Source organism: Protopterus annectens, chromosome 7.part1 (assembly GCF_019279795.1).
Source record: "Protopterus annectens isolate FY-2018-M chromosome 7.part1, PAN1.0, whole genome shotgun sequence".
Lineage (NCBI taxonomy): Eukaryota > Metazoa > Chordata > Ceratodontiformes > Protopteridae > Protopterus > Protopterus annectens.
Window position 1 is genome coordinate 480,208,963 of NC_056740.1, and position 22,854 is coordinate 480,231,816.

General features: G+C 43.6%; 1 protein-coding gene across 1 annotated transcript in view; it reads right to left on the reverse strand.

Moving 5' to 3' along the window:
* Positions 1-22,854, reverse strand: part of LOC122807832 (RNA-binding protein 5-like) — a 1,001,232-nt gene that overhangs the window by 525,757 nt on the left and 452,621 nt on the right. Inside the window, exon 13 of the mRNA XM_044078931.1 lies at positions 18,104-18,176. Coding sequence (XP_043934866.1) covers positions 18,104-18,176 — 73 coding nt within the window. The remainder of the gene's footprint in view (positions 1-18,103; positions 18,177-22,854) is intronic.

Genomic DNA, 22,854 nt, shown 5'->3' on the forward strand with positions numbered 1-22,854 from the left:
GGCCTGCCTCTCAAGAAGCCTTGGAAACAGAAGGGAGGGCCTAACCACCTTAGGAAGGGAGGGAGAACAGCTACCTGAGAAGCCCCTTCAGCCTGGCCTACCTCCTGAGAGGACACATCTTGTAACAGTAAAGTCTCTCCTGAGACTCCAAAGAAACTTCTGGCAGAACCTCCGCTCCACCGAGCCTTCTAAAGAACCGACGTCCGGGACAGACGGTTCTTCCAACCTAGGCTTTGCTGCTTTGTCCTTGCGCTTTTAGACGAAGCGGCCGGAGCATCCGACGGCATTTTATAATTACAACGCTTCCCAAAAACTAACCTGGCACAGTCTAATCTTCTCTTTATAGTGCGTTTGTTACATCTAGCACAAGAGCGACATCCAACAACGTCGTGCTCAGGCCCTAAGCAAGGTATACACAAGGTATGGCAATCCCTATGAGGTATCTGTTTCCCACAAGAAATACAGTTATTCACTTTTTCTGACATCCGGTTAAATACTGAGGCAAGAAAAAACCAAAATATTCCCCAACGGGGTACTTAGCCAACTTTGATTCGGTCTGAAACTCCGACTTCAGAAAATTTCAGAGCGCCAACCTGCACTCGCAATACTGCTTCTGCATCGGACCATGCGGCAAAAAAGACTGGGGATATGACGTCGGTCATGCGCATTTGTACCCTGACGTCCTGACGTCAGACTAATGCGCCTTGCCCGACGTCAGCCTTATACTTTGGTATTCGGGCCGACTGGGACAGCGGACTACCCAAGTGTTAGGACTGCAGCAATGTGGGATGAAGAAAATCTGTGGTGGTGTCTGCTTTTATTAGCAGCTGTCCAAGAAAGAGTAGGGATCTGAAAGCTGTCAGGGCATTCTGTATAGCTAGCACCTCCTTTTGATGTGCAGATGAATTTGACTTGGGCTCCAGTGGCCCTGAATACATTTGCCCCCCAGGCATAGTCTGATGCATTTGTGGTTAGGGTCTGGGTGGCATGGGGTTGAGTAAATGGCAGTCCCTTGTTGTGGTTGCATGCTTCCGCCCACCAAAGGAACTCTGTCCGTAGAGAGGGTATGATAGGAATGACCGTTTCCAGGTCCAGAGAATGTTGGCACCAAAGACTTAAGTACCACTGAAGTTTCCTCATATGCACTCTTGCATATGGAATTAGCAGTATACATGAGGCCATGAACCCTAGGGCTTGCAGTATTTTTCTTGCGGATAGCTGGGTTCTGGTGGCCACTTGTTTGAAGTAGTCTGTCAGATAGACTTGTTTTTCTGAAGCGAGGAATGCCATCTGGGAAGTTGTGTCCAAGCTTGCTCCCAGTAATACAATCGTTTGACTGGGCACCAGTTTTGATTTCTTTTCACTGATGGTGTACCCAAAGGATACGAGAAGGTTTTTTTGCCAGGTGCTGCAGCAATTCCTATCTGCCTGAATCAGGCAGTCCAAGTACGGGTAAAATTTGGACATTCCTCTGTGCAGTATGCAATGACTAAAGCCAGGCATTTTGTGAATACTCTCGGAGCAGTAAAAAAGGCAAAGGGAAGTGCATAGAAATGATAATGCAGAGAGATCCTACCCTGAAACGTAGATACTTCCTGCATGATTACCTTTATGGGGATGTGCAGATAGGCTTCTTTTAAGTCTAAGGTGACTAACCAGGCATCCTTGGCTAGCATAGGAAGAAGCTGTTGCAGGATAAGCATTTTGAATTTTGGTATCACCAGGAAGGTGTTGAGAACTGAAAGATCCAGAATTGAGCGCAAACAGACCTTTTTCCAGGAAGAGGCTGGAGTAGAATCCTTGACCCCTCTGTTCTACTGGAACCGGCTGAATAGCTCCGATACTGAGCAGGAAAGTACTTGGTTATGAGCCTCTGCCCACTGGTTTGGAGGAAGGTCTGGAAACCCGCTTGGGGTTGGTAGTGAATGGAAATAAAATTTGTACTCCTGGGATACAATGTTAAGGACCCACGGGTCCTGAGTGATAGACATCCAGTTTTTTGCATGAAGGGCACAAGCAATTGGGCAGGGCTGGGGAGTGGAGTAAAGAAGTCATTGTGAGCTTTTTCCGAAAGGTGATTTACCACTCCCTGGTTTAGTGGTGGGGGCACTCCATTGCTTAGATCTGTGCATACCCTGAGACTGTAGTCTGTGGTGTTGCCCCTGGGTCTGGTTTGAGAAGGCCTGGAGGGGGCTGGAAAGGACCAGTGTTTGGAAGGGCAATGCCTACTGAAACTAGGGGGCTGCACTTGTTAAGAATTCTTTAACAGTCCGCATAGAAAATCCTTTTCATCTTTTTAAGAACCTCTTCTGCTCTGGTGCCAAACAAACAGTCCTTATTCAAAGAAATGCCTAGTAACTAATTTGACATGGTCTGGCAAGGTCTATTCCTTCAGCCAAGCACGTCTTCTCAGTACAGAACCAGTGACTGCTGCCTGGCAAAATGCTTCTAGGGCAAAGCCACAGTGCAAAGTATGCTTGCTGACTTGGCTTGCAGAGTGCATAAGCTCCTTCAGTTCATTTTCTGCACAGTCTGAAAAGGTTGCCATTTTTTCGTTAAGTTCCATAATATGTTGCTGGTACTTCAGAATGTGAAACAGACAACTCAATGCCCTAATGGCAAGAGTTGCAGAGGTATATACCTTCTTACCCCATCTGTCCAAAGCTCTGGAATCCCTGTCCGAAGGAATGGGATTTCTTGGCTGTAGTAGCCTTGATACCTTTAGGCCCCTGGGAAATTATCTCTGGGTCAGCAGTAGGATTCTTGAAAAGAAATTTGTGTGTGTCAGGTACTCTGTAGTACCAGTCTGGTTTTCTAGGGGCAGGAGGTAAAGTGTCAGGAGTAACACTGGATTCCATAAAAACATCATCCAGGACAGGGGGTAGTGTGCTAAAGGCCTGTGCTGAGGCAACTCTAAAAATTCTCAGAGTCTCTTTTTGGACTGAGGATAGTCTTGGCATTTCCAGTGGAAATGCTCTCAAGATATGCAAGGTTTCACCAAAAGAAAAATCCTCTGGAGTGAAGGCAGAGGGAATGGATTCCTCTGCATCTGAATCCTCATAAGCAGATAAGGGCATGTCTTCATAAACAGAAATTAGAGTTACCGGACTCCTGGTCTGTAGAAGCTGAAGGGGACTGGACTGTCTCTTAGCAGGGGAAGGCTGACTTCCTCTAATCAGCGCAATAAGGTCTTCAGCCATTCTAAGCATTTGTTTTTGTGGCATGGGAGTAGGAACATGCGCATTGGTCTGCTTTCTAGGTGTAGTGCATACTCTGGGCCTAAAACTCGGTAGTTTTGGTTAAAAAAAAAAGTGAGTCGACATCCGGTTAAATACTGAGAGAAGAACTGCCTCAGAAGCCGGTGCCTGCACAGTGGCTCCGGACCCATCCAAGGTAGACGCATCTGTAGGTTCCACAGTCAAAGAAGAGTCTCGCAGTATACCGGACTCTGAACGGGTCTCGGTAGCAGCATGCAAATCCATCGAAGCGGGCATCAGGGGCTGCGAAAGCGCCTCACTGAGTACCGTCAAACTGGCGACTGGCTTAACGAAAGCGTCGTCGGCAGTTTTGGACCTGTGCGGTCTGTCTTTATTCCTTATGTTTTTTCGGAAGATTGGTAGTCTGATGTCTTACTGAAGCCATTTCGGACTACTGAGAACTAAAGTATTTAGCTACAATAAGGGCCAGAGGATGAATAGTTCGGGCGTTGAACAAAGCACAAAACTGGCAGCGAGGTACGTCATGGTCTGGACATAAACAGGTGACGAAGTAAGAATGGAAATCTCAGTGTGGTATTTGCTTTCCACAGGTGAGACAATTGTTAACTTTTTCTGACATCAGTTAGAGCAAGAAAAAAGGATCCCCAATGGAGTACTTAGCTTTAAAAGATTTCAACTTCAATTTCGGAAACGAAAACTTAGGCAGCAGCCGACTGGCACTCGCGCAAACTGCTTCTGCTACAGGCTCCTCGGCAAGAAAGATTGATGTAATGGCGTCGGCTGCCTGCTTTTTTATACCCCTGACGTCAGTCCTGAAGAGAGAGCAACAGATGCAGAAATACTAAGCCTCTGGTATTCAGGCTGACTGAGCGCTACCTTTGGTAGGATAACCTCAGTGTGATGACTGCAACAGTGAAACAAGTAGAACATCTGTATCACGCGTGAATCCTTATTCAGTGGATGAACAGATGAGGACGTTTCCAATAACTCCTTTTTAGTGGCCGCCGTCACCACCATAACATCTACTGGAACACCTTTTGTTAAAAATGCCTTGTCTTCTGGCCTGGTGATAAATTTATTAGGTCTCCTAGGGATGGGCTCCACTGTATCTTGAGACTCCCATGCCTTTCAACAAACCAATTCCATGAGTTCGTCAAAAGGCGGAGACACCCAGGAGGAGGAGGGTAGAGATTAAAAAAAGCTTTCAGGTACACAAACTCCTCGTTGATGGGCTTCCAGCCGGCTCTCTTTTAGGAACTCTAGGATGTCTGCGACAGAGACATCCTCCTCAGAGAGCAACAAGACATCCTCAGAGGGCAACGAGACATCCTCAGAGGGCAACGAGACATCCTCAGAGGGCAACCTTGGGGACCCTTTGATTCATCGAGGTCCATGTCAGATGTTAACTGGCTCCTGGGTGGGGGTCCAAATGCTTCCTCCTGCAAATTTTCTTTCAAGGACCCTCCTCAGAAGTGTATTCTGGAGGGATCTCAGAAGATAAGGAGCCACCCACTGGGGTTTCCTGAAGCTCAAGCTCTACGCATTCGTGCAGTCATGTTGGCTAAGACCGACACCGGAGCTCTAAGGGACAGAACAGGAGTAACTGAAGCTGACTTAGAGGACAGGGCTCACCCCCATGGACTGAAGGAGGTTCTGGCTCTGAGGAACCAAGAGACACCCCCGGCACCACAGGAGCAGGCTCTGAGGCAGAGGTAGTAGCTGAGCTCTCGCGAGCTGAAGCTCAGAGAGAAGACTGATCAGACAAAGATCGGCTCCACTCATCCCCCCCGAGAGCCAACTGATGAAGTGTTGGCTCCCAGAATCATCGGACGGCACCAAGGAAGTCTGCGTAGTCTGAGCCGAAGATACTGGGGCAGGTCTCGGCTTTGACAATCCTATCACCATCGGTTCCACCCTTTTCCAACTCTGAAACCACCGGGTCAGAGGAATCGAGATAGAAGGGGCAGACAGTCTGTTTTGATAAATGTTTGGCCAAAGCTGGTGTCTTCAGTAGTCTCTGAACCACGTGGTTATACACAAAGTCATAGAGGCTCCTAGAGGATCTGGACGATGGAGCCGGGGAAGCTGACATTTGTAAAATTGGTGAAAGCAGGGTAGGAGATACCGGTTCCAATGCCAGGTACCAGGTCTGTACCAATAAAACTAACAGCTCTAAAACCATTGGAGCTGAGGTTAGAGATTTGTCTGCTGCAATTTCTTTCAAAGTTGGAGACATTCTCTTTTTACTGGTTCCAGCTCTTCCGAAGTAGAGCATCTGTTGGAAGATTTTGATTGATCTGAAACCTTGAGAGATAGACTTTAAACCTAACTTGACCTATTGACTAGTCCCTGTATATATACACATTTTTTGTACATACTTAAGATTCCATGATAGTATTTTATAACACACCATGTGTAGTCTTAGTATATGTATACGCAGGAAACATTATGAACATAAACAATTTTAGTCAACACTGACAGGTAGCACCCATCCATCCAAATACAATGAGGATGTATTAGTTACTCCCCATAGTATTATAGTGAGTTGGCACGAACTTCCATTTGGAACTAGGTGATTGAAACTAATAATGTTTGGTGCGCTAAAGTGGTCATTTGACACTGGAAACATTACAACACTTTGGTTTTAAATATTTTATACAGGACTTTTTTCATCTACTGTTCTGGTTATTGTTTCAAATGTTTAGACAATGCCTGTGAATTTACATATTTTTTATGCGTTGGTATGTGGTTCAACATGTTAAAACAAGTCCCTCATTAAGACCTATTTTTTACTTTTTATTAATTTTAAACTTGTTTTTTTAGTTTGGGCACCCTTTCAAAGTCATTTTTCACCGGAGAGCTTGTGCACTCAGTAAACTGAATCCTTCTCTTAAAATAAACTAATTATTCAATTAGGATTCAGGAAGGGTGTGCTCAGTATTTGATGTATATATTGCTCAGTCCATGGTTCTTTGATTGATTTTTTAACCTTCTGATGAAGTTGGGTCTGTTCCCAACGAAAAGTGTACTGAAATTATCGCACTTCAAGAATTAAACAGTGTTTCGTCAAGGAGCTCTGCTTTCACCTGTTTTTTCACGGTTTGACAGTTTTGGTCTTTTAGTTGATCTGAAGGGGACTTGCCTTGGAAAAAGATCAAAGCTCCCAAAAAAAAAAAAAAAAAAAAGCCTTCAGTGAATCTAGTCTTGAGTCCCTTTAAAATCAACTTATTTTTCCTCTCATGAAGGACTCTTGCACTAAAAGAATGACATATAGCCCAAGAGTCCTGCAGATGAATGGCATCCAAGCAGTATACACATTATGTCCATCTGTTAAGGACATCTTTTGCCCACACTTGGAGCATTTCTTAAAACCTGAAGAGTTTGATTTTTTTGTCTGTTTAGTTGACATCATAAGGAAATGAGCAGTTTTGAAACCTCTCTAAAACAAGGTTATCAAAAGAGTAAACTAAACACGAATATCCGATAGGAAAACACAACCAACCTTTGGATCCACACCAACAAATTTGAACAGTCTAAGCTATAACAAAATGCACAACTAAATTTCTAAATAAAAAACGGGCTATCCTCAAAACTACTGTCTACATACTAATTTAACACTACACACATTAAATAGTAACACCCTTTTCATAATAACTATTAAGTGGGATAGGTTCAGAGTAGGCCTAATAACAGACCTTAAAAGTTTAAAGGGATTCTATCAAATCTAAAATATAAACTAGTACGATAATCCGTACACTATTAAAACACTATTCTAATTTATCAAGAAAAAAATACAAGAAAAGTATTGAAAATATCTGAAAATGTTTGTCACTTAAGCCTGAGCCAGATGAACGTTCTATCTGTTTCCGCGGCAAACGAGATCTGAGGAAGCACACTAGGGCATCATGGGATAGGGAATTAGTCTCGAGCTAGTTGAAGACCTCGAGCTCGTAAAAACAGCAGAGTCGGAGCTGAGGATCGGCTTCGAACTCATCAGTTAAGAATAAAGGCAAGATAGAACAACTTCATATCTGTAGTTCTACAGCATATGCAAATCTTCTCCCGAAAAAAGCAAATAGTGTTTCCATACAGCCAAGCTTACTGTGCACTGCCTTTTGGTTCATCTGTCATTGTAACCCCCCCCCCCACGTCCCTGCCACAGATGCACAAGCGCCAAGACATCTGCAATTAGCAAACACTCTCTCGGTCATACCAAAGGTCCCACCCCTCACGTAACGTGCAAGTCAAGTAAAGAATCAGAAAAAGGAGAATACCAAAATGGGTAATCTGCCATTAAGCAGCTGGTTTTAAAATATGGTTGGCTTGTCCCTCAACATCCTTCTGTAACAGGATTCTTGGATAAGATGAAACAATTAGAAGCAAATCTTCCTAAATGTGACAGCATTACCTACGTGATGTATGCTACTCATTTTTTTGACTCAAAAGTCTGTTACACACCAAGATCGATGTTTCCACTCTGGTTTGGTAAAATTCAGAAGCATGTCAATGTAATTTATTGGTGACCCTATCTGCAGATGTTAAACGCACTTCTGTACGTAGTTATACATTAGCATGTTTTACAATTCCAATTTTCAGTTTGCTTAAGTATCACCAACCTGCCCACTTTTTACATAAAATGATGCCTACATAGCTCTGCTACAAATTGAAGAGGTGAGCGCCTTTTGTGTCTTACCTGCCCACTTTTTACATACTGTAAAATGATGCCTACACAGCTCTGCTCTGTTACAAATTGAAGAGGTGAGCCTTTTGTGTCTGAGGGACGGGTGACCATATGCAGTCTTTTTATTGGGGGTGGTACTAAATAGCATGACTTTGGACTTCTGATATTGATCTCTAGTTTATTTGTGCCATGCCGATTCAAAAGTAGTTCAAAGTTAGTTTTAAGAGATTTTTTTACAATAGAAAGACTTGTTTGGTGAGGTCAGAACTATGTCACCAGCATAAGGTAAGTTAAACTGAAGGACAGTAAAAAAGGTTATAAATAAGGAAAATGGGATGTCATTCAAGGACAGATCCTTGGAGGACCTCAACAGACAGGATGCCAGAGGAGTTATTTTGGCTAGTAGTTTCAAAATCAAAGCTTACATTGTTAGAGAAACCACAGGAACCAAGTTGTTTTGAGTATGAAACTTGATGAGTGGATGGGAGATCGTAGGTTTATCCCGGGTATCACTTCTGTGCCACTGTTAGACAGAGGCACAGTATACGAACCTCGAAAAAGGGCATAGCAAAATTAATTTAAAATTGGTGGCGAAAGCCAGACACACTCTGGCTAGGCTTATAAATGCCCTAGGGCAGATAGCCTAGTATGAACCTATGATGTGGTTTACATTGCAAAAGGCTTTTTTTTTTAAAATCAAGTAGTACCTGTGAACACATCTGGTTCTGTACTATATACGATTTGGTCTGTAAGGGAATACTGTGTTGTAATTGTACTATATTTAGCTTTAAAATAATGCTGCTTATTGGAAAGTATGTTGTAAGCGTGAATAAAATTAATATTTGTTGGTAAATGTTCATTCTAAGATTTTGGCATTGTTAAATATGAAATGATTAGGAAACAAAGGACTGCTGACTTTAGGAATGGGAACAGCAGCAGTGAGGAATGCAGTTAGTGGTAATGAAAGGGGGTGCATATGTATTCAGAACTGCAGCAGGATATCATGAAAATGGGGTCTGCATGGACAATCAATGCTACTCAGGAAGTCTGTTTAGGGAAAGTTTAAAATACAATGGAGACTTGATAAAATTATGACAAGATGTCTGGATTAGGGATGGAATGGTTTGTAAAAAATAAAATGTTTGGGAAGGGAGATGGGTTACTTTTATGTTGCATTTGATTAAGAATTTCAAGGCTAAGTAGAAATGAAAGCTGTTTTACCTTAGGAAATTTTTTGTAAGAGTTACTATGCTTACTATTTCTACAAATAAGTTTAGGCTGACTGAGATGGGCAAGTTTGAACAGCCTAAAAACCAGCATAGTCGCCTCTGGCTTCATTTAACTTAATTCTGGTATTTGCTCTCAATTTTCTGAAGTTATGAACAAATGTATCACCTAAATTGCATTTCCAGAGTTTCCATTTTTTTCTCTTTTGCTCATTTGTTTTCTTAAGTCCTCTGTTATCTAGTGATATTGCATTTTTGTAATAACCTGTTTTAAGTGCAACAACCTCTCTCTGAGAGCAAGTTATAGACTGTAAAAAATGTCTGAGTTAGGGTCAGAGAAGGCACAGAATGAGGTCCTAAAAGCTGTTTCTTCCTGTACTGTAGCAGAAGATATTTTACAGACAGCTTTGATAAGGATAATTACAGGAAAAAGCTCAACTACCCTAAACCATCAATGTCAGTGATCAACAGAAAAAGGAAGCAGGTACTGATTATACAGTTTGTCAGATATATTTGTTATGATTAGATCAATAATGGAGGACTTTGGGGAATTCTGATCAGGTCTTGGGCCAGAGTTTACTTTAAGGGGAAAACTGTCGAAAGACAAATGTGATTAAGAGCCATTTTATTTTTAACTTCATAGTCAAGACTGAAATCACCAGTGGCAATACACTTATGGTGTTTTGCAGCTTCAGACATTTCCCATAATGTGTTTTGTAACTAAGCTAAATTGGAAGGTGGTGGGAGACTGACAGTGACTAACTAGATCTTTGTTTGGTCACTGAAAGTTAAGTTGAAAAAGGGTTCATTTTGAGCTTTTGTCTTTTTAGAGTTGCTGGTAGTGACCATGTATAGAGAAATACTGTGGATTCACCAGATCTGTTTTCACAGAAGGAATGGTATATGCTGGTGATCATCACGTAGATCCAGTTGTTGTATTTAAGCTATAATTCATTCTTGTCTGCATCTTTAGAATGAGAATAGTTAAGCCAGAGATCAAGGTTACTAATCCTGGTGATGTTCACATGACTTACGGTTGGCTACATACCGAACGTATACTTTGGATAATGGTGGTCAAGTCTAACCATAGTTCGGTTCAACGTTACCACTCAGTGTAAGTATAATGAAGCATGAACGGGCAGCTTTAGTGCTATACACAGAAGGGCTTACAGCTACAAGATGAGTTGAGAAAAAAGGTTAGTTTTGTAGTGGGTGATGTTTTAGTTGCGATGACCACCAAGCAGTGATTTCAATAAAGGTAGGCAAGTATGTAGAATAGTGTGACGAGTATAAATTTATCTGAGTGGGCCATCTGAGCTAAAGAATATGATAAAATATGAAGAGAATAGAAGTAATATAATGGTGAGGAATAAATGGTAATAATCATGGTGTGAGTTCCATACACTTGTAGATAGTGTAAAATTAGTAAAACTGATTTTTATACACTTTAATATTTTATTAGTAAAAGAAATAATTTGGGGAGAAGTGTAATATAAAGAAGTGACTACAGACGAGACGAACTGTAGAGGGAGGGAAGAATGGTACAAGATATGTAGGGGTTAAGGTATTATGTTACGAGGAAAGGATGAGAGAGCAAGTGAGGAAGGGGTAGAATGAACTACTGCATGATGGTACATGAAATCTCACATGAATCGGCAGCATGTGAAGTAGTCAGAGGGAAAACTGTTATAATTAAGAGGGGTTTTATTTCAGATGGAGGAGGTGATTTAGCCAAAAATACATCACAGCAGGGAGAGGTCACAACAGTTGAACAGTACACGCGACAAGAGCCTGAGTTCTCTACCCCTACCACCAGTGAGGAACCCTCCCCCATCTGTAAGGTAAGCAGCTTCAGACATTTGTTTTCAAGGTAAAGATTAAGCGCATGAAAGCAACTATGTAGTGTCTTAGGCATGAATGCCTGGCAAACAGAGCAGGCCTTGTGGTCGTGCAACCGTCCCAAACAAAAAAGGCACTTATCGTGGTCATCCTTATGAGGGATCTGGCAGCTGCACCAATACTTACTCGTTCTGGATGGCATGAACAAGCAATATTAAATTTATAGAAAGACTGAAAAGGTCCCCAACGGGATACTTGTCTTATAAAACAAATCCAACGTCAGCAGTAGCAGAAACACTTGGCGTACGACTGGTGGCTGAAAAGTTGAGGACTGGTGCGTGCTGTCACCTTTGTGGCCCACGTACTCTTGGCCACATCAGATGTCTCATGCACCTTGGAGGGACTGAAAGCTTTTGGACACTGGCCGTATGTACGCAAGACTAGAGGAGTAAACCCATACAGACGAGAAGCTAGAAGGGGATTAAGAGGCAGACCGGTCGAAATAGCAGCAAGGTGTGCTTTAACAGAGGAATATGCCAACCCTGCTTGCAACAGTTCACACAGACAGGACAGCACTAAGGGGACCTCAATTTGAAACGGGTCTAGCTATCTGCAGACACCACATGGAGAATCTCTTCCATTTAGATGTCTAGGAGATCAAAATTCTATCACCCACAGGGTTAGATTCAGAGATTCCAGATGGGGATAGACTAGGAATTCGAAGGTCCGCTCTGAGGTAACTCGTGATGATTGCTCCTGGCTAAATGCAGAAGGCGGGGGAACCAATGCTGTCTTGGCCAAAAGGGAGTCACCAGCAGGACCTTTTGAAGTAATGGGAAGGGGGAAATGCATACAGAAACATCCCCTTCCATGAGACTGAAAAGGAGTCCATTGCCCTTGCTAAGGGAGTGGGTAGTCTGGTGCAAAACAGTGGTAGTTGCTTGTTCAGAGGGGAGACCAACAGATCTATTTGTGGTGTACCCCACCTGTGGACAGAAACACCCCTGTGAAGCATCCATTCATGGGACTGTGACATGGACCTGCTCAAGGTGTCTGCCTGAATATTCTGAGTTGAAGGGATATAAACTGCCTGCAAAGAGAATGTGTTGGGCTGCCAGGTCCCAGGCTTGGAGAGCAAGTCTGCAAAGCAAATAAGATTTGGTTCCACCCCATCTGTTCACATACCATAGAACTGTAATGTTGTCTGAACAATTTCAGGAGACCTTGTTTTAGGGCATGACGGAAGACTGTCAGGGCAAATAGGATAGCTCTCATTTCCCTGATGTTGATGTGTTCACAACTGACTGTGTGTGACCAGGTACCCTGCACTTTCAGGCTGCCCAAAGTAGCCCCCAAGCCCAGATATGAGGTATCTGTGTACATTTTCTGAACTGGGGCAAGGAGTTGGACTGGAAATCCTGGGTCAAGTATAACTTGGTTCAACCATCACAATCTCCTTCCTTAGGCAAGGAAGAAAAGGGATGCGAAAGTCCAAGGAGTCTGAGTGTTGAGTCCATGTGAACTTCAGGTACCATTGCAATTTTCTCATGTGGAGTCTTGCGAGAGGCAGCATGGGTACAGTGGAAGCCAGATGACCCAGCAGTCAGAGGTATTGTCTGGCTATCAAAGCAGTGGCTTTGAGAACGGAAGACAGATATTGCCTCAAGGTTTCCACTTTTTGGGGTGAAAGGAATGGCCTCATGTCATCTGTCCCCGTCTTGCAGCCTAGGAAAACATGGTCCTGGGAAGGACTCAGGTTGGACTTGGGGAAGTTTACATTGAATCTCAGTGCCTGAAGGACTGAGATGACTTGGTGGAGTTGGTTCTGTAGGGATCTGGAGCATTCTGCCCGAATCAGGTCGTCCAGGTATGGAAAAATTGGAATCTCTTGGACCCGGCAATAAACAACCACTGGAGCCAGACACTTGGTGAAGACCCTTGGAGTAGTAGAGTCCCCAAAAGCCAAGGCTGCAAACTGAAAATGTAAGGAACCAACAGCAAAGTGAAAATATTTCCGGTAGTTGGACCTTATAGGGATGTGAAGATAGGCATCCTTTATGTTTAAGGTGACTAGAAATCCCTGAGTTATCAGGGAAGGAAAAGGTCTGAAGAGTAAGCATATGAAAGGTGGGTACCTGTAAGAGAAGATGGAGGTGAGATATCCAGGACAGGTCTTCTAAGGTCCATCCTTCCTGTGAACTAGGAAGAGTCTGGAATAGAATCCCTTTCCTTTTTCTGCCAGAGGAACTGGTTGTATGGTTCCTCATGAAAGTAGGCTGTCTGGGTGGAAAAGGGAGAGTTCATCTTTGGGTGGCTGTGGAATCCTTCTGGGAGAAGGGGAAATGATCTGGGTCATAAAGTAACTCTTCTATGATGGAAAGGATCCACCTCTCTGAAATCATGTTTTGTCAATGTGGAAGACAGTGAGAGAAGCCTTAGAGACAGAGAAATGGAGTCTGGAGAGGGGGTAGTGAAAGCAGGTAGTCACAGGCTACCTGCCCAGTCTTGAAAAGGAGGTTTCTGGGAAGCAGTTTGAGTAGGCTTAGAAGGGGTCTGCCGTTTCCTAGTTCCTTCTCCTGCCCTAGCATGGGAAGCTGAGGTAGTGTGTTTCCTAATGAACTGGGTCATTTGAGGAATAGTTCCTGTGAAATTTGGGTATGGGGAAATTAGCAGGTGTTTTAAATCCTGCAGTTTCGGTCCCGTTTTGCTGAAGGGCCTTAAATAGTTCAGCCACTTCAGACCCAAAAAGGGCAGAGTTATCTAGGGGTGCATCCAGTAATTTGGCCACAAAATCATCAGGTAAGGGCTGTAGCCTTAAGCATGAGCATCTTCTAAGGACTGAAGATGAGGCTGCAGATCTGGCAGAGGCTTCTGCCACATCATAGTGGCATCTAACTGAATGTTTAGTAACTTGGGAAGACAGGGAAATGAGCTTGGAAATTTAAATCTTAGAAGGCGAGTCAGGAAGGTCAGCTAAAAGCTTGGTGACCTGGGTCAAAACAGCCAAGACATATTTAGACATATGCGTCTGGTAATTTACTGCCCTAAAGGTAGCAGAAGTTTATACCTTCTTACCAAGGCACTCTATGGCCTTACTGTCCTTCTCTATGGGAAGGGACAGAGGTAGAGGGAAGTAGTTTGGATTGTTTGTCCACTGAAACACAGTGGCAGGGTCAGCAAGAGGGCATTTCATCAAAAATGTCTCCCCTTCAGGGACTTTATAAAACCTGTCAGGCCTTCTAGGGGCAGGTGGTTGTGAATCCGGATTAACAGAGGCAGCATTAAAAGCTTCCAAGAAAGCCAAGAACACTGGAAAAATTGTAGAAGCAGCAGGGCTTTCCATCTGCAGAAGTACACAGTATCTTTTTTGGACCTCTGATATTTCAGAAAAAACCCACTGAAAAAGTTCTCATTTTAGAAATAGTCTCCACAAATGTGAGGTCCTCTCATGGGGAGTCAGCCTCAGCAGATTTGCCCCCCTGGGGAAGCATACCCAAGAGAAGGTATCAGAGACACAGGACAGAGAATCCTCCAAAGAGGAGTCTGAAGTGTCCTCAGCTTCAAGTTGGATAATTTCCTCAGCCTGATGCCTGGACCTGATCGGAGGACCAGCCTGCGGGAAACCAGCACAGCAGTCCTTAGGGCCATAAAGGCATTAAAATAGGCTTTGTGAAAGCCTGCCAATCAGGTTGTCTTTTAGCAGGAGGGGGGAGAGGTTTTGGGTTTCTTTTTAAGTGAAGGCCTAGGAGGACTAAGGAAGGCCTAGTCTCTAAAGGAGGCCTAGATTCTGCCTAGAAGGAGTAAGGAAGGCCTAGTCTCTAAAGGAGGCCTAATTTCTGTTTGCTGGGAAGCAGTGGAAGGGCCTGTCTGTGCAGCTGCAAGAAGCTGAGGCTCCCCCTCATCGTTGGCAGGTGACATCTGCAAGCCCTCCCCAGACTCACCTTCTGCCCTAGGCTCTGCAGCCCTCCTGAGGGGTACCCGCTATACCTGTTTCGGCAGACTCTGAACACTCTTCCAGGTGAACATTGATCACAGGAGGAATGCCAGGTGGAAGAGGGGCAGAAGTAAGTTCAGGCCTGGAAACTTTGGCCTTCTTTTTAGGTGGCTCTATGGACTGACTAGATGACCCTTCCATCCCTAACGCTAAGTGTTTAAGATGTTGATTCTCTAAGTAAATATTCAAAGCATACAGACTGGAGTGTCTTAGTGACAAAGGCCTGACAGATCGTGCAAATAAAATGGTCTTGAGTAGGTACTAGACAGAAAAGGCAGAGTTTGTGGGCGACTTTATGGGGGATCTGATGACTGCACATGCACTTTCCCTTCCTGGATGACATGCAACCTAAACAGACATGCAGTGACAAAAGAATCATAAACGCCCCCAACAGGGTACTTATCTTAGAAATTTGAAGATCCAATGGCAAAGAATGCAAGAGCAGCTGATGTTCAACTGGCGGCAGAGAAGTTCTGAGGAAAGGTATGTGCAAATGTCACTTTTATGGCTTGCGCTTCCTTAGGCCAACGTCCCACGTATTTCGCAGTGACAAGCTTTTGTATACTAGCCAGACGTTTGGGTAGCAAGCAAAGGATAACTCAAAAATTTGGAATACTGCAACATGAGAATAGGACATCAGATGTTCAAATGATTACTGCTGCAGTAGCCGCTCCCTCCCTCCACCCCCTTATTTTTGCTTTTGTTGCCAGGCTGAGAATCTTTACTTGCGCTTCTTAGCGCTGTCCTTGTCAGGGCTTTTGCCTCCCTCTCCCTTTCACATCCCTTCATGGGGTAGCCTTAAGGGAGTGACTGAAACGCACGACCAGATATTCCAGGCTAGCACTGTTAATCTATAAAGGATGCAAAGATCTAGTGCCCCCTGCTTAAGTACCATGATTAACAGAGGCCTTCGAATCAGATGGCAGTGCAGGGATTTGAGAGCATCAATCAATGCCTTTACTTCCTTCATGTAATGTTTTCAGTCCTGATGGTTTCCAAGACCCTTACATCACCACCCCTTTGGAAGCAGCTCCCCATGCAAAAATCAGAAGAATCTGTGGTTACAGTCTGAATGGTAGGACCTGGGATGGGAGACATCGGATTGACTTACCAAAGAAGTTCACTTTGAGAAATTAGTACTGGAAGGTAGAAGAGAGGGTGCTGGTAGAGAGTCCATAGACAGTTGAGGAACCACTGAATTTTTCTAATACACAGACTGATCGAAGGAATAATGAGAATTATCGATCCGGAGATATTCCCTGACTGCTTTGTGATCCTAAGTAAAAACATCAGGAACTGCTCCTTGTACAAGTCTTTTGCCATCAGGAAGGTCATCATGACAGCTGCACCCAAGAAAGAGCTTATAAATACTATCTTGTAAGACTGAGCAAGAGGACGTTCTCCAGGGTTATTTAAAGGAAAACTCCACTTTCTCGCTCAGTTTAACTCCACTCGAGTTGCTTTTCTCCCTACAATATGACTATAGTACTGTGTAGGTACCTGCAACCTGCCTGCAGCAAGTCATTTCCTCACTTTGGTACCAAAGGAAGGGAAAGACCATCCACTTTTTTAAAGCTCAACTTCTCATATGAGTTGCAGAAGAATTTGTCTACACCTGCATGACATACCAGAGAGAAATTTGTAGTCAGAAGCTCTGGCTGCTGTGAACAAGACAGAGGTGTGAAACTGTTCTCAAGCACATTGTCTAACACAAACAATTCCCTCATTAAACACAAAAACAAACCAAAAAAAAAAAAAAAAAAAAAAAACACAGTAAGGCAGTTCCCTAGCAGGGTACTTATCTGCCCACTTGACAAAACTAGCACATAATCCTGAGATGATGTAGCCAACAGAAAGTTTTACTGGTAGCTTCAACAGCAAATTTCTGAGTATTGGCATGATTATGTGCACATTTACACCTGCTCTCTCTCAAGCTCCAACAAATGTACAAGTGTGTGGAAGTACTATCAAACTTTCTGACCTGGCAGGATGTTCAGTCCTTAGCAGGATACATTCCTCACATCCTATGCTGCTACAACAGTGATTTAATGATAATCATCAATAGGCTCCACAAACACCTTAACTTTTAAAGACAATCTCTATCAACAAGCAGAGAATGCTGGGCCAGATTTCATTCTGTCTCTGGAACAACCTTCCCCTGCATATAAATGTGTCGTAGGTATATCTTTATGACTGGAAGGGCAACCATAAATTCATCAAGGGCCTGATTTGTTTTGTCCTCCTGGAAGCAAGGTGATTATGGCCCACAGACTGGGAATTCATCATGGACTAAGCACCAGGAGCATCACAAGTGCACACTGGATCACCTCATACTAAAACTATTCAAAAGTAACATGCAAAGCAAGGCAATGACATGGTCTACATGCATACCAGAGCAAGACAAACATGGCTCCTCCTCACCATAAGGTCCTAACCCATGAGCACTGTGCTCAAACTTGGCTAGGCTTCCAGAAAGTGCAGAGAATGAAAAGAATAAAGTTAGTAAAGATGAACCTGGAAAAACTGAGAGAATTCCACCTCAAAGAAATTTTATTTTCTTTCTATAAATTCTAAATATAGAACTCCAACATAAAGGTTTTGTCACAAACATGGCTACCAACATGATACAGCACCTGTGCATCATCATCCTCCTTCAAACTAACCTTGTTACACATACCAAAACATAGATGAAGGGGAATTTCACCAGGCACCCTCACAAGGTATTCCACGGAAATGTTTTTCAACAGATAAAGTACACAGCAGTGCAAAAAGAAGGCAAATGATAATTTGCACTCAGTTTAGCATACAAATTAAAAAATCTCTTCAGTGCAATGAATTTGGCATGAAACTTTCTTGGAACAGCAACATACGAATAAAAATAAATCAATGTTATGTTTAAAAATTTGAGTTATCAAAGTTTTGAAGTACTGGTTTATAAAGTCAGTAAGCAGAGAAACTGCTACAGGAAAATAAAATAGAAAAGCCTAAAAACAATGTTCGTGCTAGCCAAACAATCTTATATGGTACACACAGCAACTTCTCAGAACAAGGTGCGCATGTTCAGTGGTTAGACTTTCAGCAGCACAAAGGTCACAAGTTACTAAGGGGGGAGTTTTCAGCAAGATGCTTCTAGTAATCCACTTACCTGAAGCCGATGCTGAAGTGGACTCCGAAGACTCCCCTTGAGGTTGAAAATACTGTTGATAATCCTGAGCATACTAGATTGGAACAATAACATATTTACAATAATGCTTATTGAAAACAAAATGTATTTAATAAGCTTACCCACGCAAAACAAGTATCGAAGTGCATCAACTATGCAGATCCTTTCAGCAAAAATACATTTATGCCAACTCCAACAGTATCCACAAACCCTATAACAAACTGAAAACTAATACAAGGTACATCCCTTATCTGTCATATAGCTCATTACCAGCAAATGGGAAGAAATTGCAGAACCCAACATGAAAGTTATGAAACCAAATGTATGGCTGTCAAATGAAAGAACTGTCTATAAAATAACTACACAACTGCTACGTGTCTTTCACTAAGGATCCTTGCCTAGAAAGCCATTCTGACCAAAGTGTATTTCTCATTAGCCAGACTGAACAACAAATATTAAAAAAGGAGAGGTGGAAAATAAATGCTCACCTGTTCTATATTATGAGACAGTGCTTCATAAAATCCTGAAGGAACTACAATCCCCTTAAGAACAGAACTTAAAAGTGTGAATAAAGACTATGTGTAGCTCAAACTGCACTACCACAAAACATCCCCCCTATTTCAAGGTACAATTTTGGGTGCTATAAGATGCAGAAACTTGAGGAACTAGTGCAAGGGAAGAATACCCCCCCCCCCCCAAAAAAAAGCTATGAAGGTGCAACAATGTTAGAATTTGAAAGTTCCCGCTCCAACAGTTTGCAGCAATGTGTCAAAACTTCCAGCACTTGGTTTTACACTTCAAATAGAAAATATGAAATTCAGTAAACTGTAAACTCTTCAGCTCATATCAGTAAAGTGATTTCAACAAGCCCAACTACAACCATTTAGATGACTCCTTACAACGCAGTAAAATAAGTGAAGAGCAGAGGCAACAAAGTGGGTAAGCAACCAATAAGCATCCCTGTGAAATACTGGGTAAGCGAATCAACCTTGAAAGCCCCACCCCCGACAGTTCCAAGTACTTAGCAGAAAAGTACAGTTGTGTACACTTACCATAAATGTAGATGTTAGAGTGTATTCACTGTTGCAGTCATCACATTTGGGTTATCTGCCTGCAGGTAGCGCTCAGCCAGTCTGAATACCAGAGTCTTCGGATCCCTGCGTCGGATGCGGTCTCCTCTTCCATGACATCAGGTCGTAAGGCATAAACTGAGAGGCTTTCACAAGTAAAGGACAGGGCATCCACTTTCCAAGCTTGGCTGTGAGGAGTTCTTGTGCAGAATTTGTGCAATTGGTAGTTCTGAGGGGAGGCAAACAGGTCTACCTCTGGAGTCCCCCATTAGTTCAAGAAGTTGAATATTTTGGGTTCTAGTTTCCATTCGTGTGGGTCCATGAGATTTCAGCTTAAGTCGTCTGCCAGTGAATTTAGTTTGCCTGGCAGGAATTGAGCTTACAGGTGTACCTGGTAGCTCAAGGCTGTGTTCCACAGAGCCATGGCTAGTCTGCAGAGAGGGTACGAGTGGGTTCCCCCCCTGCTTGTTTATGTAACAACTGTGGTGTCTGTCAGTTGTCCTGGAATAACATGGTCTTTGAAGGCTGTCAGAGCATTCTGTACAGCTAACATTTCTTTTTCATTGATATGCAGGTGCATCTGTCTCAGGGTCCATTTGCCCTGAATGCACTGCCCTGCCATGTGATCCCCCATGCAAAGTCTGATGCATCTGCTGGGGTCTGGGCGGCAGGGCATAGAGTGAAAGGGAGTCCCTTGTTGTGGTATCAGGCCTCTGCCCACCAAAGGAACTCTGTATCGATACAAGGAATGATAGAAATCATGGTCTCCAGGTCCTGAGAATGTTGACACCATAGGCCTTTTAGATACCATTGGAGTTTCCTCATATGCAGTCTCGCATATGGAATTAGCAATATGCAAGAGGCCATAAACCCCAGGGCTTGCAGTATTTTCCTTGCAGATAGCTGGGGTTTTGTGGCCAATATAGGTTGTCAAACTTTTTTCTCTGGAGTGAGGAATGCCATCTGGGAAGTTGTTCAAGCTTGCTCCCAGGAATACAATCTGTTGTGGCAGGGTACTAGGTGAGATTTCTTTTCGTTGATGGTGTAACCCCAGTGAGGTTAGAAGTTTCTTTACGAATGCCATGTGTTATAATAGCAAGTCCTGGCTTTCTGCCTGAATCAGACAATCGTCCAAGTATGGGTAAATTTGAATGTTTCTCTGCCTGCAAAATGCAACGGCTGGAGCTAGACACTTTGTGAATACCCTGGGCGCAGTAGATAAGCCAAAGGGAAGTGCAGAGAACTGATAGTGCATGGAGCCTGCCCTGAAGCGTAGGTATTTCCTGCAAGATTCCCTTATTGGGATGTGCAGGTAAGCTTCCTTTAAGTCTAGGGTTGCCAGCCAGGCATCCTTTGCTAGCATGGGAAGAAGTTGTTGCAGAGTTAGCATTTTGAATTTTGGAACTACCAGAAAGGTGTTGAGAATAGAGAGGTCCAGGATAGGACACTAGGGCACCACAAAATGTCTTGAATAAAAACCTTGTCCCCTATGTTCTGCTGGGACAGGCTGAATAGCCCTGATATTAAGAGAGAAAACATGCTATTGTGCCTCCACCCATTGGTTTGGGGGTAGGTCTGGCCAACCATTTGGGGTTGGGTAGGGTGTGGAAGTGGAATCTGTATCCTTGGGAAACTATGTTCAAAACCCATTTGTTCTGGGTAACGAGTTCCCAGTTTTTTGCATGCAGGGCGAACTTTCCTCCTAAGGGAGCAGGTAGTAGAGCAGGGCTTAGAAGGATTAAGGTTAAGTCACTGTGCCATTTTTTCCGTAAGGGGGTGGGCTTACTATTCCCTGCTTTGGAAGTGGGAGCCCCCCGCTACTTAGGTCTGTGCGTAGCCTGAGACTGTGGCCTAGGTGGTCTGCTGTTCCTGAGTTTGGACTGAAAAGGCTTCCAAGGGACTGGAAAGGACCAGTTCTTAAGGCCAATGTCTACTGAATCTTGGAGGCTGTACTTGTAGGAAATCTTTAACAGTTTGCATAGATTTAGCTTTTTCCTGCATACTTTTGAGGACTTCTGCTTTGCTGCCAAAAAGACGGTTGGTGCAAGGGAGCATCCTGTAAAAAGAAGTTATGTCTTACCATAACGTTCCATCAGAGTTGATCTTCCAGTTATCACTGATGGGTTCGGTTCTGAACCCTCGAAACAGTGTCTGCGCCTTACACCAAGCTTGCGCGCACCAAAAAACTTTCGCACTAAGCTGCTACCCACAATGCCCTTTGCTCAGTTACCTCAGAGTTTGCATGCAACATATAGAGAAAGAATAAGTCAAGAGGCCATCTCTGAGCAGAACCCCTAATATAACACAAAGACCCAGAAGATCCGCCAGGAATCTTAGGAGGGGGTCGGTGGGAGGGTGAGATGACTGGAGGAAGATAAACTAAGACGGAACGTTATGGTAAGACAACTTCTTTATATGAAGTTGCTAATCTTCTTCCTATTGAACACTGATGGGACCGAGTCCCCAGCTACTTGGAGAACCTGGGTGGCACTTATGGAAGAACATTCCTGAGAGCCATTGAACCAAAGGCCGCTCTTCCCCTGGAGATCAGATCCAATTTGTAATGCTTGATAAAAGTGTGGGGCTTAGCCCAAATGGCAGCTGCACAAATGTCATCCATGGAGGCCCTAGAGTGGAAGGCAACAGATGCTGCAATAGCACTAGTTGAGTGAGCTTTGATTTGGCCAGGCTTAGATCCCACAGTAAGTGAATATGTGAAGGCAATGCAATACCAGAGCCATTTTAGACAAAGTAACCTTTGATACTGCACCTCCCATTCTAGAGCCCACAAAGGAAACGAAAAGCTGGTCTGACTTGCGAAATGATTTAGTTCTGTCCAGAAAAAAAGCACAATTGTCTATGAATATCCAGGGAATGTAGGCCGTACTCTCCCTTGTTAGGGTAATTCGGGAAAAACACAGGGAGCTCAATGGACTGGTTAATCGAAAAGTCAGAAACCACTTTGGGGAGAAAGTATGTGTTGGTTCGAAGTGATACTCTGTCCTTATGAAAGATCAGATAAGGGCTCCTGATACATAATTCTTCTAATTCAGAAAATAGTCTTGCAGAAGTTATAGCCACCAGGAATAAGGATTTCCATGACAAGAATTTTAGATCACATATGGCAGCCGGCTCAAACGGAGGCAGAGAGCGAGCCTGCAGAACCCAGGACAAATTCCATGCCTCCACCGGCTGTCTGAATGGAGGCCTGCTATGAAAGATACCCTTGAGGAAGGTCTTGCAAAGATGAGAGGAGATAAGTGGTACCCATTCAGACCAGTTATGGAAGTTGGAAATAGCTGCTAGATGGACTCAATTGGTAGAAGCAGAGGCCTCTGTCGAACAGCTCAGCCAAATAGTGAAGAATAGTGGCTATGGGGGCTGAGAACGGGTCTAGCCTTCTGGTTACGTGACCAAATAGAGAATCTTTTCCATTTATCCCTGTAAAGTTTCCTGGTGGATGGTTTATGAGAAACCAAAATAATATCCCAGACCAGTGAAGAGAGGATTTCCTGCCTGGCAACTAACAGAAGTGGAGAAACCAAGCTGTCAGTTGCCTGTGGACAGATTCGGGTGAGTCAGCCCTTGTGGGTGAGAAATTCGGTCCTGACGAGTGTCTAGGATCCAAGAAGGTTGTAACAAATGAGGTTGAAGGAAGGGAAA